General features: G+C 36.1%; 2 protein-coding genes across 2 annotated transcripts; one reads left to right on the top strand and one right to left on the bottom strand.

Annotated features, from left to right (window-relative positions):
• Nucleotides 1-338: 338 nt before the first annotated feature.
• LOC113305836 (30 kDa salivary gland allergen Aed a 3-like) lies at nucleotides 339-758 on the top strand. The gene has a single exon (XM_026554834.1). It carries the CDS (start codon nucleotides 339-341, stop codon nucleotides 756-758), a length of 420 nt encoding a protein of 139 aa, XP_026410619.1.
• Nucleotides 759-1557: 799 nt separating this feature from the next.
• LOC113302272 (protein H2A.5-like) lies at nucleotides 1558-2542 on the bottom strand. The gene is made up of 2 exons (XM_026551164.1): nucleotides 2221-2542; nucleotides 1558-2053 (listed from the first exon to the last, which is right to left on the bottom strand). Exons 1-2 carry the CDS (start codon nucleotides 2428-2430, stop codon nucleotides 1802-1804), a joined length of 462 nt encoding a protein of 153 aa, XP_026406949.1. The 5' UTR covers nucleotides 2431-2542; the 3' UTR covers nucleotides 1558-1801.
• Between the last annotated feature and the right edge of the window lie 12596 nt (nucleotides 2543-15138).

Here is a 15138-nt window from a genome sequence, read left to right as displayed (position 1 = left end):
ACGCCGAATTCTGGTTCATCTGATCATTACTGTTGAATGGGGTTGGAGCAACAGCAGTAGTAGTAGTTGTGGTAGGTAAAGAATAAGGATCAGAAAGACACCGACGTATAGGAGGAGCACGCGGTGGCAAACATGGCCTTACTGTCACAGCTTGTGCCTTTGAACCTTCATTCTCAGTTGCTGCAGTGAATGATGGTGTTGGTGATGATAATGGTGACAGTGACAATTGTGAATCTTTAGACCTACAACCACAAGAAAGTGAAAGAAAACAATTGGGTTTATTTGCCGTTGCGCCCTCCATTCTTGGGCTACTCAATTGCGTTGATAAAGCAGAAGGAATGAGTTCTTTCCCGGGTTTTCTTGGGGTTAAGAAAGAAAAAACTGGTGGTGATGAAACAGATGGAGGAGAGAATGGTGGTGAAACAGATGGAGGAGAGAATGGTGGTGATGAAACAGATGGAGGAGAGAATGGTGGTGATGAAACAGATGGAGGAGAGAATGGTGGTGATGAAACAGATGGAGGAGAGAATGGTGGTGAAACAGATGGAGAGGGGAATGGTGGTGCAACAGATGGAGGAGAGAATGGTGGTGATGAAACAGATGGAGGAGAGAATGGTGGTGAAACAGATGGAGGGGATGGTGATGGTGAAAGAAAGGAAGGAGAGAAGTGTGATGAAACAGAGGAAGGAGGGGATGGTGATGGAGGCCGAGATGAGATCCACCAGAATGGTGAATCAGGGTTAGGAGAGGTTGGTTGAATTGGAGATGGGTTCTTAGGGTTTGCCGGTGAAGAAGAAATGGCACCAAGGAAGATAATATTAGTTTTGGGGGGAGTTCCTGGAGATGGAGATACAACAGTTCTTGGTGATAAAAGAAACGATTGACTTGATGAATTCAAATTAGAGTTAACCAAAGATGACGATGAAGGAATTGAAATCGGACTTAACTTCATCTTCTTCTTGTTGTTTCTTATTAATTCTTGATCATTAGGGTTTTCTAAACAAGATGATGATAATCGTGATCTCTTCATAGTACTACTACCACATTTCGAACACCTATTTGTTGTTAAATTTACAGACCCATTATTATTACTGTTCCCAAGATTAAGATCTGCTAAACGATTATTGATTATTGGATCGAGTTGATCCACTTTTGATCCCTTCTCCATTCTCTCTTTCTGTCTCTGTAAATTTCTTGAAACTCTGTTTCTTTCTTGAAGCTCTCTTCTTAACTTTCTTGAAACGATTATGCCGTGCAAGAACTTATAAGATAATTACAACGGTTAATCACAATTTATAGACTCGACACTTTGTAATCCTCCCGCTAATTGCTATTCGGGTATTGCACCACCAGGGATCATGGACTAGGGCAATCTTGCCAAACTCTAATCCAGTGAAAGAGAGCCCAGGGTTTAGTCAAGACAAGGGCTGAGAATTCCACAGGACTGCAATTTTAAGGCTAATTAAAAGTCAGGTCATACTAACAAGCTGGGCAGATTTTATGTTGATTCATTCATTAAAGAGAAATTACTAAATGAAATGAAGAAATCAACTGAGATTCATCAAAAAAACATGTAACCATGTTGCTTTTTCATATTAGGAAGAAGGATGCTGTTAACGAGCTACATACACAGATAGATGCTCTAATCCTCCATACTAGTTATGATGAAAATGAAAATCGTACTATAGATTTCACTACATTTTGCTTTCTTACTCTTTTAATACTCCTACTACTAATGATAATACTACCACCACTACCACCCAGACGTGTTAATACTACGAGAATGAAGTCACCACCACCCTTAAGCTGCTGCAGCCTTCTTAGAAGCTTTCCCTGGAGATTTAGGTGGAGTTGCAGATGATTTCTCAGCCTTATCACCCTTCTTTGGCAACAAAACAGCATTGATGTTTGGTAGAACACCACCACTAGCAATAGTAACACCAGCAAGTAATTTCCCCAACTCTTGATCATTCCTTATAGCCAAACACAGATGCCTTGGGATGATTCTTGACTTCTTGTTATCCTTTGCAGCATTTCCAGCTAATTCCAAAACCTAATCAACAAAAATTTCAAACGAAACCAAAATCAAAATCAACACAAAATTAAACGAAAACCCAGATCTTCAATACTCAGTTTAACCAAAACCCTAAAGAAATTTTAGCTAAAAGACTAGAAATCAGACATAGAAATTAGGGTTTGAGTTTAGTTTGTTTTTTATACCTCAGCAGCGAGATACTCAAGAACAGCAGCCAGATAAACAGGAGCACCAGATCCAACACGTTCAGCATAGCGACCTTTCTTCAAGTAACGAGCCATTCTTCCAACTGGGAAAGTTAAACCAGCTTTCACTGATTTTGTTACAGCTTTCTTCCTTTCACCACCCTTTCTACCTCCCTTGCCAACCTTTGGTACTGCTGCTGCTCCTTCCATTGTTGAAAAATGAATTTCTGAAAACTGGATTACAATAGAGAAGAAGAAGAAGAAGCAGCAGAAACAGATCTAGAGTTTTGAGAATTTCTCTGAATAAGTGTGAGGTAGATTGGGGTTTTGGGGAGGGGGGGTATTTATAATGAAATTCAGAAATGAAATTTCATTCAGTGATCCGAGTAAAGTTTGCCTTGAAATTATAATCGAACGGGTAGTTGTTTGACACGTCAGTGATCCGTATGCTTTTCTAAACCAATGATGTTGGTTCATTATAATCTGAAATATTATATTTGGGTTTTTGAGTTTGGATTGTAATCGACGGTTCGGTGATGTTAACACGTCATCGATCCGTGCCTTTTTTTCTATGAGTATCGAAAATTGGAGGGTAATGTTTTCGTTTTCGCGGGATGAAATTTTTTAGCGGGGATTTGATTTTTAGGACGATTGTGTCCCTAGGGTTTTCCTGCAGGATTGTTCTAGAATCTGGTCTAGTCTGGTTTTACACCTGAGGATGTTTTGACGCGATACACCTGAGGATGTTGATGGTGCGTGTGCTTGTGTTTTTTTTTTTTAATTTTATTTAACAATTTAGAGAAACTAAATACTCATTGGATAGTTTTTATTTTTTTTAAATGATGTGTGAGATCTTCTTCAATCCATCTGCATTTTTGATAAGAAAAAAATAAACATTAAATTGCTTTTCCAAAGCAAAGTATGGTGCTAAAATAAAATTCAAAATATTATGGGAATTTCCAATAAATAGGTGAGATTATCACCTATTTTACGACAAAAAAAAACACCTAAAATATCACTTAAAATGATTGCATACGAAATATGTTTGAATTGTCGAATGAACTCTTTTAAGGATTGTCTTGTTGCACATTAGTCTTGAATTACTTCATCGCTACATATCGTGGTCCGAGGTGAGTGAGAAATATTATTGTAAATTAAGCTTTAGTCAAAACAAACAAAAAATTAAATGCTCAAAAAATCTTCAAATTTGTAATAAATTTTTTTCTCTTATTTTTGTTTCTTATTTTTTAACAACAAAATAAAACTCTCTTCCGGAACCAAAATTACAATAATTAAAAGGTACATTATTCTTACTTCTAACAATTTGTAATTCTAACAATAATTAGGTAATTTGGTCATATATTGTAGTTGTGGGGGAAAAGATAATTGGAAACGTTGGATTTTATGAGAGTCAAACTTATTTTTATTTTATTTTTCCCTTTATGTTAAAGAAATATCTCTCATAGTCATCACCCTCACAAGTTCACTCGAGTACCTAGTGGTCGACCATATCACTTATCAGAGACAAAGAACCAAGATGAAGGAGAAGAATGGATTGAAAAATACCAAGATATATCTAACTATTAAAGTTCAGTTAATGGTTTTTGGTCCTTAATCTTTGGTTGTCAGATAAACTAATTCCCATATTTTACTTTTCTTTATATGATTTGATTAGGTAAACTTCAAATTAGGTTTCTTTCAAATTGGGTATTTTTCAAATTGGTTTAAAAATTAATACAGTGTTAGAGACTTATAGTTAGAGATTCGAGAATACCCATACATCCATCTTGAAATCAGATCTTCAAGTGGTTAGGGAAATTCAAGTTTGGGTTTTTTTAATTGGGCATTTTTGCAAAAAAAATCATTTGTATAATTTGGAGTTTTTAATTTATCTGGCTTGTGTTTTCTTGTATTTTCAATTGGGAATGATTTTTGATTTGTTGGGTTGCAGGAATTTAGATTCATGGATTATAATCCAATATGTTTTAAATTTTAGATTTCAAATTCCATTAACATTTTTATCAATGCTTTTCTTGTAATGCTAGTTATTGGTAAGGGAATGTAGACACTTATTTCTGTTAATTTGAAAAGGATTTAATTTGAGTACTTCTAATTTCCTTGTACTTGAAATCTCATAGTATGGAGAGATACTTCAAAAAGAAGGCAAGATTTGCCGATACATCATCAAATTCATCACCTTCAAAATGGCATTGTACTAGAGATGGGAATGCATCATCTTCTCAACCTAATACACCATGTTCACAAACAAATGCTGCCAGATCAGAAGAAAGTGATGTAAGTGATCAAGTTCCGCAATCAGACCCTTCCAAGTCCAGTGGTAGCAGTTCAATTGGTTTGAGTGGGGCTGAGTTGGCAAGTCTTCCTTCTGACCCGGGATTGCGGAAACAAATCATAAAGTATCACCCAAATGTCAGAGATCAAGTTCGAAGGGCATATCTTCAGAGGAGACCTTGTCAGCCTAGGAATCATTCATACCCTTACAATCTTAAAGGTAGAAGGTTCAATCCTTCTTGGTTCAAGGATCATGAATCTCATACCCTTACAATCTTAAAGGTAGAAGGTTCAATCCTTCTTGGTTCAAGGATCATGAATCTGTGTTGTTACTTACTTAAAACCAGTGGTGCTACTAACTTTGTTGATGAAGGATTTTGTACTTGGAAAAAGAAAAATACACTGCAGGTTCATGTAGGAGATAGCAGTAAGAGTGCTCACAATACGGCTCGGAAATGTTGGGAAGACCTGTTAGATGTAGGAGATAGCAGTAAGAGTGCAACTTTTATATCTTTGTTTACATATTCACTGGATTGCATTAATGATATACACTGCATTATTATTTTGCACTTCTGTTAATTACAATGATGTATCAATGTATTGATATATAAACCGAACTTCACTCTAGCCTGTTTTTTGTTCACAGGAGGTGATGAGAGGCTGGATTTCAAGACACTCCAGGTGCTGACACTAAATTTGGGGTAGTTTTTGTATCAACAGGTAAATACTATAAACGATTTACGTATGGTTCAAAAAAAAATTGGTGAATGTTAAGAGTATTGATTTCGACCCCGGGACTGAAAAGTACTGGCTCCGTCACTGTGTACCATTATCTCTTGACTATGTCGTATGATTTTAGTATATTTTGATATTGCAAAGAAGAAATTTCGAGTTTTGGCTTGCCTTGGTTAAAGTCTCAAAATATGATTTAAGTAATGGATGTTAATAGTTTTGTATCAATATTGGTTAGAAGAATTTACATATCATTCACAAACTATTTTTTTCTTCGAATTGATCATTTGGAAATTTCCCAAGTAAGAATGCGTAATGTCTATGGGTATTGGGAATATTTCAAATTGAATCGATCCTTTTATCAAGGAGTTTAGAATCCAGAGAGGTTGCACTTAATACAATATTTGTAGAAAAGTGTGAGTTAGACTCTTTCACTAGATCATAACGTGATTTTAATAGAAATATCTCTTTCTCTATTTGTTCAATCCTTAAGAAAGCCTGGATAAGATCTTATATGGAGTCGTTAAGTTTAATTCTCAAGAGTTTCTCAATTTCATTACTTTCCTATAGTCTTTTATTGAGTAGGACATTGTTTCATTCTTTCGATTGAAGCACTCTATTAAAAAGACTAATATTGTCCAATAATGCAGACTGAATAAATAAAACTTCATCAGAAATAGGGACGGTAACAGAACTTACATTTTTTCAACTGGTTTATCAAACGAATTTTAAAAATCCATTGTTCAATTTTCCTTAAAGAGTGACCAGGGATATTCTCTAACAAAGACCTAAGTTTCTATAGAGAGTAATATCTTTACCAGTGGTGTTCTTGATCTTTGGTAGTACGTATAATGAGTCTTTTCTAGGTGGATGAAAGACCATCCTTTGACTCATTGAATACAAGTCTATAACGTTTTCAAACACATACTTATTAGGTCTAAATGTGTTTTCTTGCTCTGATACCAATTCAAAACGCGGGGGTACCAAATACACCACCAACCTTTTCGTTTGGCAACCTGTATGCACAAAACCTAATACAATTGCAAGCAGACCAACTTAATGATCCTTGACAATATGTGTATAGAGTTTATATCTTTACCTTCAATCAGTATGTATAAGACAGTGAGTCTGTCAATCTGATTGTTAAGAAGAGTACTTGGACAATCTCAAAAATCAATACCCAAGATCAGTCCAGTCGTATCCAAATAATCCAACCGGAATTCTGCAAAGTAATTAAACTTGTTGTCATATATCTTTCAAGATACGAGTTCTACAAGAACGAGTCTCGTAATCGATCATAATTAGATGGAAGTAGATTGGATACATACATCCTGCGTAAATCCAATTATAAAGATAAGCAATATAATGCGGAAAAGGAAAAACACAAGACACCAGAAGTTCCGTGAACAAGGAAACCGCAACTGCAGAAAAATTTTGGGACCTCGTCCAGATTTAAATACCGAGTTGTATTAACCAACTACATACACTAGACTACTATCAGACTTCAGACTGGAATATAGATGAGACTGAATCCACCCTCCAAGTGATTCAGTTACAACCGCACTCCTTGTGACTCTTGAACCTCGCAGGGTTGTACATACTTGATTCCCTTAGTTGACGTCCTTTACAGCCTAAGAGTTGCTTCAGCTGTAGTAAAGACTTTAGATACCAATCTGCCTCTAACAGATAATCCTTTAGATCGAGAGATCAAGGTGTGAATATCTTTTTGCAATAGACAAAATAACAAACCTCACAAATATGGAACTTATGACTCCCTAAGAGCAGCCTAGATTCTTAACCATATCTCAAGAACAATCTTCAAAAGATTATTTAAGATAAATTTCCAGATACCTATCTTGAGGAATCACGAAGTCTTGGACGAAGAGAACTTTGCGATTTCGATATATTTTGCCTCAAAGAGATTACGTAAACCTCGACAATAGAAAAGGAAGATCAAGATAGTCGAACCCGACTTCACGAATCCCCAAAGTGAAGTCTTTTAGTCGTAAATTTAATTACATTTCACATAGCATACTGAGGTTCATAGAGGACGACTCTATCGATCAACTAGGACACAAAGTGTCGGGGATTGAATTTCCCAGTTGAAAGAGCATCTCTATTTATAGATTTTCAAGACTAGTGGATGCTTAGAATTCAAGCTAAGATAACTTGGGAATCAAGCAAATACTTTAAGTCTTGAAAATACAATAGAAGAATATGCACAGTGGTGATTGCAGATTGAATTGAGAAAGAGAGATACAAAACTCTTAGATATATTTTTCTTAAGATTTAGTCTGAGTGTCTAGTTCATTCTCTTGAAAGTATATTGGAGTTGGTCTATTCAGATTGGCAAATGAATTGTTGGGTGTGGTTATTTGACCCCCGCTTTTTCAATTGGTATCAGAGCAGGCAAACACACTAAAGACTTTATAAGTTTGTGTTTCTAGCGATCTGAGTATGGAAGATTTTGTCTCTAAAAACGCTTCACCAGAAATAGATAAATTCAACTTCGAGCGTGTTCAAGAAACCATCGATATGATTCAGAATCCTGATTTAAAAAAACTCATCAACAATCTTTGTCTATAAAAACATCATTTGATAAGGAAGATTGATGGACTTCATTACGAGATTCATATAAAAAATTCTGAGCTTCGGGGATGTTCTGAAAAGGTTTTTGATCTCCAAAAGAAGTTGGACGAACAAATCAGAATCAAATCTGATCTTGTTGCAGAAATTGAAAAACTTAAGGATTTGAAACCTGTAAAATCATCTTCAATGGATTTGAGTAACTCCTCTAATTCTTCATTAAAGAATTACCGTATGTCAGGAGATAAGCGAGGTTTAGGCTTTGCGAAAACTGAAAGTGCTCAGAACTCTTCGTACAAGAATAAAGATGTTGCTACATGTATGTTTTGTGGTTCTCGTGATCACTCTCATCATGTATGTTTGTCTTTTAGAAAAAGAGTAAATATTGCACGGAATCTTCACAAGAATGTTGTACAACTTTTGTCTGCTCTTGAAAGACAATCAATACTAACAAGAAAGCCTAATTTGGTTAGTAATGCTAGTATGGGAGCTTTTGCTCTGAAATCAACATCACCCTTTCAATGGCTTCTTGATAGTGGATGTAGCAGGCATATGACTGGAGATCTCTCATGGTTTGTCAACACAAGCGACTTTGATGGTGGTCCAGCAACATTCGGTGATGGGAGCTGCTGCTACATAAGCAATAAAGGGACGATCAAATTACCTAGTGTTCCTGAAATTCATGATGTAGTATACATTAAAGGTATGACTGCTAATCTTCTTTCTGTTAGTCAAAGCTGTGACAAAGGCCATAAGCTTGTCTTCCATGCTAATAGATGTAGCATTGTAGACAAATCTGGAAAAGTGATTTTTCAAGGATCACGTGGCAAAAATAACCGTTATCTGTTGGATACTCAGTGTAGTAATTGTTGCAATTTGACTAAGGTGGAATCTACACATCTTTGGCATGAGCGTTTTGGTCACATCAATTATCGTCTTATAATTAAGATCATTAACAAAGAACTTGTTAGAGGTGTTCCCAAAATCAATGCTAAGATTGAAAGTATATGTGGTGCCTGTCAAAAGGGTAAACAAACGAAAGTTCCATATAAATCATCTCGAGATATTCTCACTAAAGACCCACTGATTTAATTCATATGGATCTCTTCGGCCCAATTCAACAACCTACTGTGGCTGGAAAGAAGTATGCTTTGGTTATGGTAGATGATTACACCAGATTCACTTGGGTGGTTTTTTTGGCTCACAAGAATGAAACCCTCAGTGAATTCAATATTATTGTTAATAGAATCCAGAATGAACAGGGTCGCAAACTAAAGAAAAATAGAAGCGATCGTGGCACAAAATTCAACGACACCAAAGTGTTTGGATACTGTGACTCTCTGGGGATTATTCAACAATATTATCCACCCATTACTCCACAAGCTAATGGAGTTGCAGAAAGAAAGAACATGAATATTCAGGAAATGGCAAGAGTAATGCTCCATAACAAAAACTTATTGTTGAAGTTTTTGGGAGAGGCGGTTTTTACAGCTTGCTACTTGATCAATCGTGTTTACTTACAGTGAAAGACCTTAAACACTCCCTATGAGTTGTGGTACAGTAAGAAACCCAACTTACACTATCTCAGAGTGTTCGGCAGTAAGTGCTACATTCTAAAGGATCGTGAACAGAAAGGGAAATTTGACTCGAAAAGCGATGAAGGTATTTTTCTTGGCTATGCATCTGATAGTCGTGGTTTCCGAGTTTTTAATCTCAGAACCCAAGTCATGATGGAGTCTGCAAATGTTATCATTGATGATCTAAGTAATTTTCGTCATGATGACTCTCCTGCTGAATTGCCTCCAACCGAGATAATTGAGAAAATCAAAGAAATCCCAGAATTAATAGAAGTTATTCCAACAGTTGTTAATCCTGATGCTTCTAGTGATGAGAAGAAAATCCCTAGTCAGGCTATTCCTGTTGAACGGTAACGTGCCCCTCCACGGCATCTCTGGGTTCAATAATAATATTATTGGTGGGAGAGATTCTACAGCTAAGACGAGAGGACAACTTCAAAATATTTGTAATTTTGGTTGTTATCTATCGCAAGTAGAACCTAGAGATATTTATGAATCTCTTAGCGAACCCTTTTGTGTGAATGTGATGCATGAAGAGTTAAATCAGTTCAAAAGACAAGATGTATGAAAGCTCGTACCTTGTCCCCCCAATATCAATAGTGTTTGTACCAAATGGATATTCAAGAACAAGTCTGATGAGTTTGGCACCATTATCAGAAACAAAGCTCGACTTGTCGCTCAGGGATATTCACAGATTGAAGGAATCGATTTTAACGAAACCTTTGCTCCTGTGGCACGTTGTGAGTCCATTTGGTTATTGTTAGCTCATGTTTGTTTTCTTAAGGTTAAGCTGTTTCAAATGGACATTAAATCCGCTTTCCTAAATGGAAATCTAAATGAAGAGGTCTATGTCTCTCAACCTAAGGGATTCGAAAACCCTGATTTCCCAGATTATGTCCTTAAACTTAATAAGGCATTTTATGGGTTAAAACAAGCACCTCGTGCCTGGTTCAAAAAACTGACTATTTCCCTCCTTAGGAAAGGTTTTTCGAGAGGTGGAGCTGATAAAATGTTGTTTACCAAATGGAGTGGAAAAGATGTTGTTATCTCTCAAGTGTATGTAGATGATATTATCTATGTATCAACATCTGAGAAACTTGCAAAAGACTTTGAAGTCTCTCTTGGCAAGGAGTTTGAAATGAGCAATGTTGGTGAATTAAAATTCTTTTTGGGGTTAAAAATTCAACAACACAAAGATGGAATTTACTTATCTCAAGAAAAATATGCAAGAGATCTTGTTAAAAGATTCGTTCTTGATAAGTCAACTCCAAAACTGACTCCTATGCCTACCATGGGTAAACTACATCGAGATGAGAAAGGTGTAAATGTGGATCAAAAACTCTATCGATCTATCATTGGAAGACTTTTATATCTTACAGCCACTAGACTGATATTGCTTTTAGTATTGGTTGTTGTGTCAGGTTTCAGGCAAATCCAAAGGAATCTCATCTTGCAGCTGCGAAAAGGATCATACGATATGTCAATCACACTGCCGGGTATGGTCTATCTTACACTTTTGATACTAACACTAATCTTCCTGCCTATTCAAATGTTGATTGGGCAGGATGTGTGGAAGACATAAAAAGTACATCAGGGGGTTTCTACTATGTAGGATTGAATCTTGTGGCTTGGCATAACAAGAAACAATATTCACAATCCCTGTCTACGTGTGAAGCTGAATATATTGCTGCAGGCTCATGTTGTACTTAACTTCTCTGGATGAAACAAAATGCTTGTTGATTATGGAATTGATACTGGAATAATGAAGATCTTTTTTGAAAATTCTAGCGCGATTCGAATCACTGAGAATCCCGTTGAGCGCTCAAGAACTAAGGACATTGGCATAAGGTATTATTTTATTCGAGATCTCTATGAAAATGGTATCATAAATATGGAATTTATGCCTTACGAACAACAATTGGTTTATTCTCACAAAACCATTACATACTGCTACCTTTCAACACTCACGACAGTCTATTGGTGTTGTCTTGGTTCATTAGTCCTTCCTAAATTCTTGCCCCAGTACTTATCTCGATATGTTGGGCAATTGAGTTTGGAAAACCAGTTTAATTGTCATTTCAATTCTGCATTTGTTTCAGTAGTTGAATTTCTGTTAAGTATCTTAGTGTTTTTCGATAAAATCCTTCCTTTCTTGTAAAAGTAAGGTCTCTCTTGTTGTTCTTTCGGGAATGACATTTTACGGGGGAGAGTTCTTAATTGAACTTGTGCTTAATTTCCAAATCTTTGTGGGGAGTGCGGCTGTGGAATATTGTAGGGGTTATCTTGTATCTTTATAAACTCCTTGATGGATGCATTTAGTTTCGGCTATATGATTGCATCTAAACAAGTTGATATGTTGTTCTCTTTTGGTCATGAAGCATCTCTATGAAAATTTCATGAGGATCCCACTAGTTTTCGTACCTTTGCCAATTTATATTGACAAAAAGGGGGAGAATTAATATGTAGTTCACACTACAAATACATATGGTTTACGGATCATTATGCAAGGGGGAGTGGTTTTCATGTTGAGATGAAGTATTGACTAAGGGGGGGTGATACATATCACCATAGTATTGTTGTCAAAGTTGTGATACAATTGGACTTTGATGCTGTATAATGATACTATAACACTGTATAACAATTATTGAGAGCAACTGTTTTCTCATTGTTATTGCTACGGATTTTCAACAACAATGACGCGGAATTGAACACATTTTGAATCATTGGAGTACTTGGAAGTGACGAAGATTTCGAATAATGTTGAAGAACCAAGGAGATCAAGCATTTGGATGGGAAGCTACAAAGTTTATTCATTTTGTAATCCATATGTATTGATAGTTTTGTCAGGAAAATTGACAAACAGGGAGATTGTTAGAGCACTGCTCGGTCGAACTCGCAAGCGTTGCTATATCAAGCTTGTTTGTCTATGTTAGTGATCAAAACTATGAGTCTTTAATTCTAGTCTACTTATAGATGTCTCGAACTAGGATATATTTTGTAGTTGAGCATTAGACTTCACGATGTTCATCAATTGAAGACGAAGAACTACTAAGGATAGCTTGTGTAACTTCATCAACAAAAGGTATGTGGAGACTGAAACTCATCTATCACTTGTAAAGTCTATTTATACTCTATCTCCTATATTGATACATAAGTCGTGTTACGATATAGTTTTCTATTATACACATTTGAGATTTCGAGCTGAGTTTAACTCGCTTACATATTTCTCGGATTATATGTCGGTAAGATTTCGCTTCAATCAAGTTTATCTTGATCATGTGAAAATCGCCGAGTAACATCTTACATGGTTTATGTGATACAATCATTTGGTGTAGACTTGGAATGTTTCGTTATGATTATTTCAATAACTTGAAAATCGCTTTGATGCTAATAGTGTGTGAAAACGGCTATTGTCATCCTCTAAGAAAGTTTCGATGATTGAAATAAGAGTTTAGAATACTTAACCATCATTGGATTGTAAACATATTGTGCGTTCTTGCATTATGTGATCCATGACCGGAACTAAAGTATGCATACCCGTATGCGTACTTGAAGTTGTGAAATTCTGTGTACCAAGTACACATACAAGTACCCATACTTGCGTAAGGTATAGGTCTGGGAATTTCAGCTGGGATTTGGAAGTGTACTAAGTACGCGTGTCCGTTTGCATACCGGCGAACACAAACCCAGACCGGCTACTTAAGTATGCGTACCCGTTTGCATACTTGAGTGGTTAAAGTTCTAAAATCGGTTGGCTCATGAACTAATACATTTATATATTAAGGAATGCATTCTTTGCAAACCGTGTCTATAATGTTCATGAATTGATTCGAGTGAATCAAACCGATTTTGCTTCAGTTGTGTTCTTGTATACTTCTACGAGAATATAGCAATTGAGCAACTCTTTAACTAGTTTCATTTGAGTCATTTGAACTAGTTATGGTTGAGATGAATAAGGTTGATATGAGAGTGTTCATATATCTAACCTCGGTTAACTAACGGTTGAGCCAACATGGTTTACACGTTTAGGTACGGTTACATAAACCTAAATGAGGGTACATTTCATTTGTGTATAACAAGCTAAGTTCGATCTAACGGTTGAAATATATTAGCTTGAATCTAATCAGGTTTTCATCTAATGGTGAATATTGAATGCTTCGTTACCAAGGTAACTTAGATTGCAACCCAGATTTGAAAACTATATAAAGGATAACTCTAGCAACTGGGAAACCTAATCCCCATACCTCCTGGGTGATACTAGTTGCATAATCTATAGTCGGTTCTCCTTTAACCTTAGGTTTTTAACAAACCCTGTAGGTTAACGACTTGAAGACTTCATTGGGATTGTGAATCCATACCCAACTATTTTCTCTGTAGTTGCGTGATCTGATCTTGCTGTTTCTATCGTGTTTGAGTATTATCTTCTTTAAGATTGGCTCGAGATTTAATCTCCGATTGGAAAGATAAAAAGTAATCACAAACATATTCGTCTCATCGTTTATGATTCCATAATATCTTGTTTCGCTACCATACGATTAAGATTATTGTGAGGTGATTGATATTTCTAGGCTGTTCTTCGGGAATATAAGTCGGGTATATCAATTGGTTCATGTTCACCTTGATTTATCAAAAGACGGAACAAAACTCGTAGGTATTTATGTGGGAGACAGATTTATCTATTCCTATAGACTTTTCTGTGTGAGACAGATTTGTTTATCAAGTCTTCGACTTTGGGTCGTCGCAACTCTTGGTTGTGGGTGAGATCAGCTAACGGAATCAAGTGCGTAGTATTATGCTGGGATCAGAGACGTAAGGAGCACAACTGTACCTTGAATCAGTGTTACATTGGTTAGGGCTCAACTACAGTCCAGTACGAAGTTCATTGGTAGTAAGCTAGTGTCTGTAGAGGCTTAATACAGTGTGGTGTTCAAATCTGGACTAGGTCCCGGGGTTTTCTGCATTGGAGGTTTTCTCGTTAACAAAACTTCTGGTGTCTGTGTTATTTCTTTTCCGCATTATATTTTGTTATATAATTGAAATATCACAGGTTATGCGTTGAGTCGATCAATTGGGAAATCCAACCTTTGGTTGTTGATTGAAATTGAGTGATCCTCGAACATTGGTCTTTGGTACCGTTCAATTTAATTCTCTTATATTCAATCGGACTCGCAAATTCCTATTTGTTGATTGAAGATTGAATTGAGAAAGAGAGATACAAAGCTCTTTGATATACTTTTCTCTAGATTGTGTCTGACTGTCTAGTTGATTCTCTTGAAAGTATATTGGAGTTTGTCTATTCGGATTTCCAAACGAATTATTGGGTATGGTTGTTAGACCCCCGCTTTTTCACCTTCCAAAATAAAATTTAATTAAATAAACTTTAAACATGCAAGATGATAGTATTTGGAATATCTAATGTAACACATAAGAACTACTCCAAAAGCTAGTGTTCCTCCTTAAACATTGAGAATAAATTCCTACAAGGAGTTAACTAGTAAAATAAAAGGGGAAAAAAACATCAATTAGATATAATTTTTTAACAAAGCCTTCAGGGAAGCAAGATCTTCAGAGGCCTTTTTCAAGACTGAAATCAGGAGATAAATATTCTTCTTACCAGTAGAAAGTTGATCAAGCACAACTTTAAAATCCCTCATAAGGTTTCCAAAAAGGTCAGAAAACATCTGAACTCCATGTTCGTGAGCAAAGTAGCGATATATTGTGAAAGGATAAT

The sequence above is a fragment of the Papaver somniferum genome, chromosome 8 (assembly GCF_003573695.1).
Source record: "Papaver somniferum cultivar HN1 chromosome 8, ASM357369v1, whole genome shotgun sequence".
Taxonomy (NCBI): Eukaryota; Viridiplantae; Streptophyta; class Magnoliopsida; order Ranunculales; family Papaveraceae; genus Papaver; species Papaver somniferum.
The sequence above is the reverse complement of the archived record's forward strand: the minus strand, read 5'-3'. Positions and strand labels throughout refer to the sequence as shown.

Bases quoted from the DNA above. Each gene is read 5' to 3' on its own strand.
- LOC113305836 (XM_026554834.1), top strand. From the start codon at position 339: ATGAGTTCTTTCCCGGGTTTTCTTGGGGTTAAGAAAGAAAAAACTGGT.
- LOC113302272 (XM_026551164.1), bottom strand. From the start codon at position 2,430: ATGGAAGGAGCAGCAGCAGTACCAAAGGTTGGCAAGGGAGGTAGAAAG. The intron at 2,054-2,220 runs GTATAAAAAACA...TTTGTTGATTAG, and splicing joins TTGAGTATCTCGCTGCTGAG to GTTTTGGAATTAGCTGGAAA.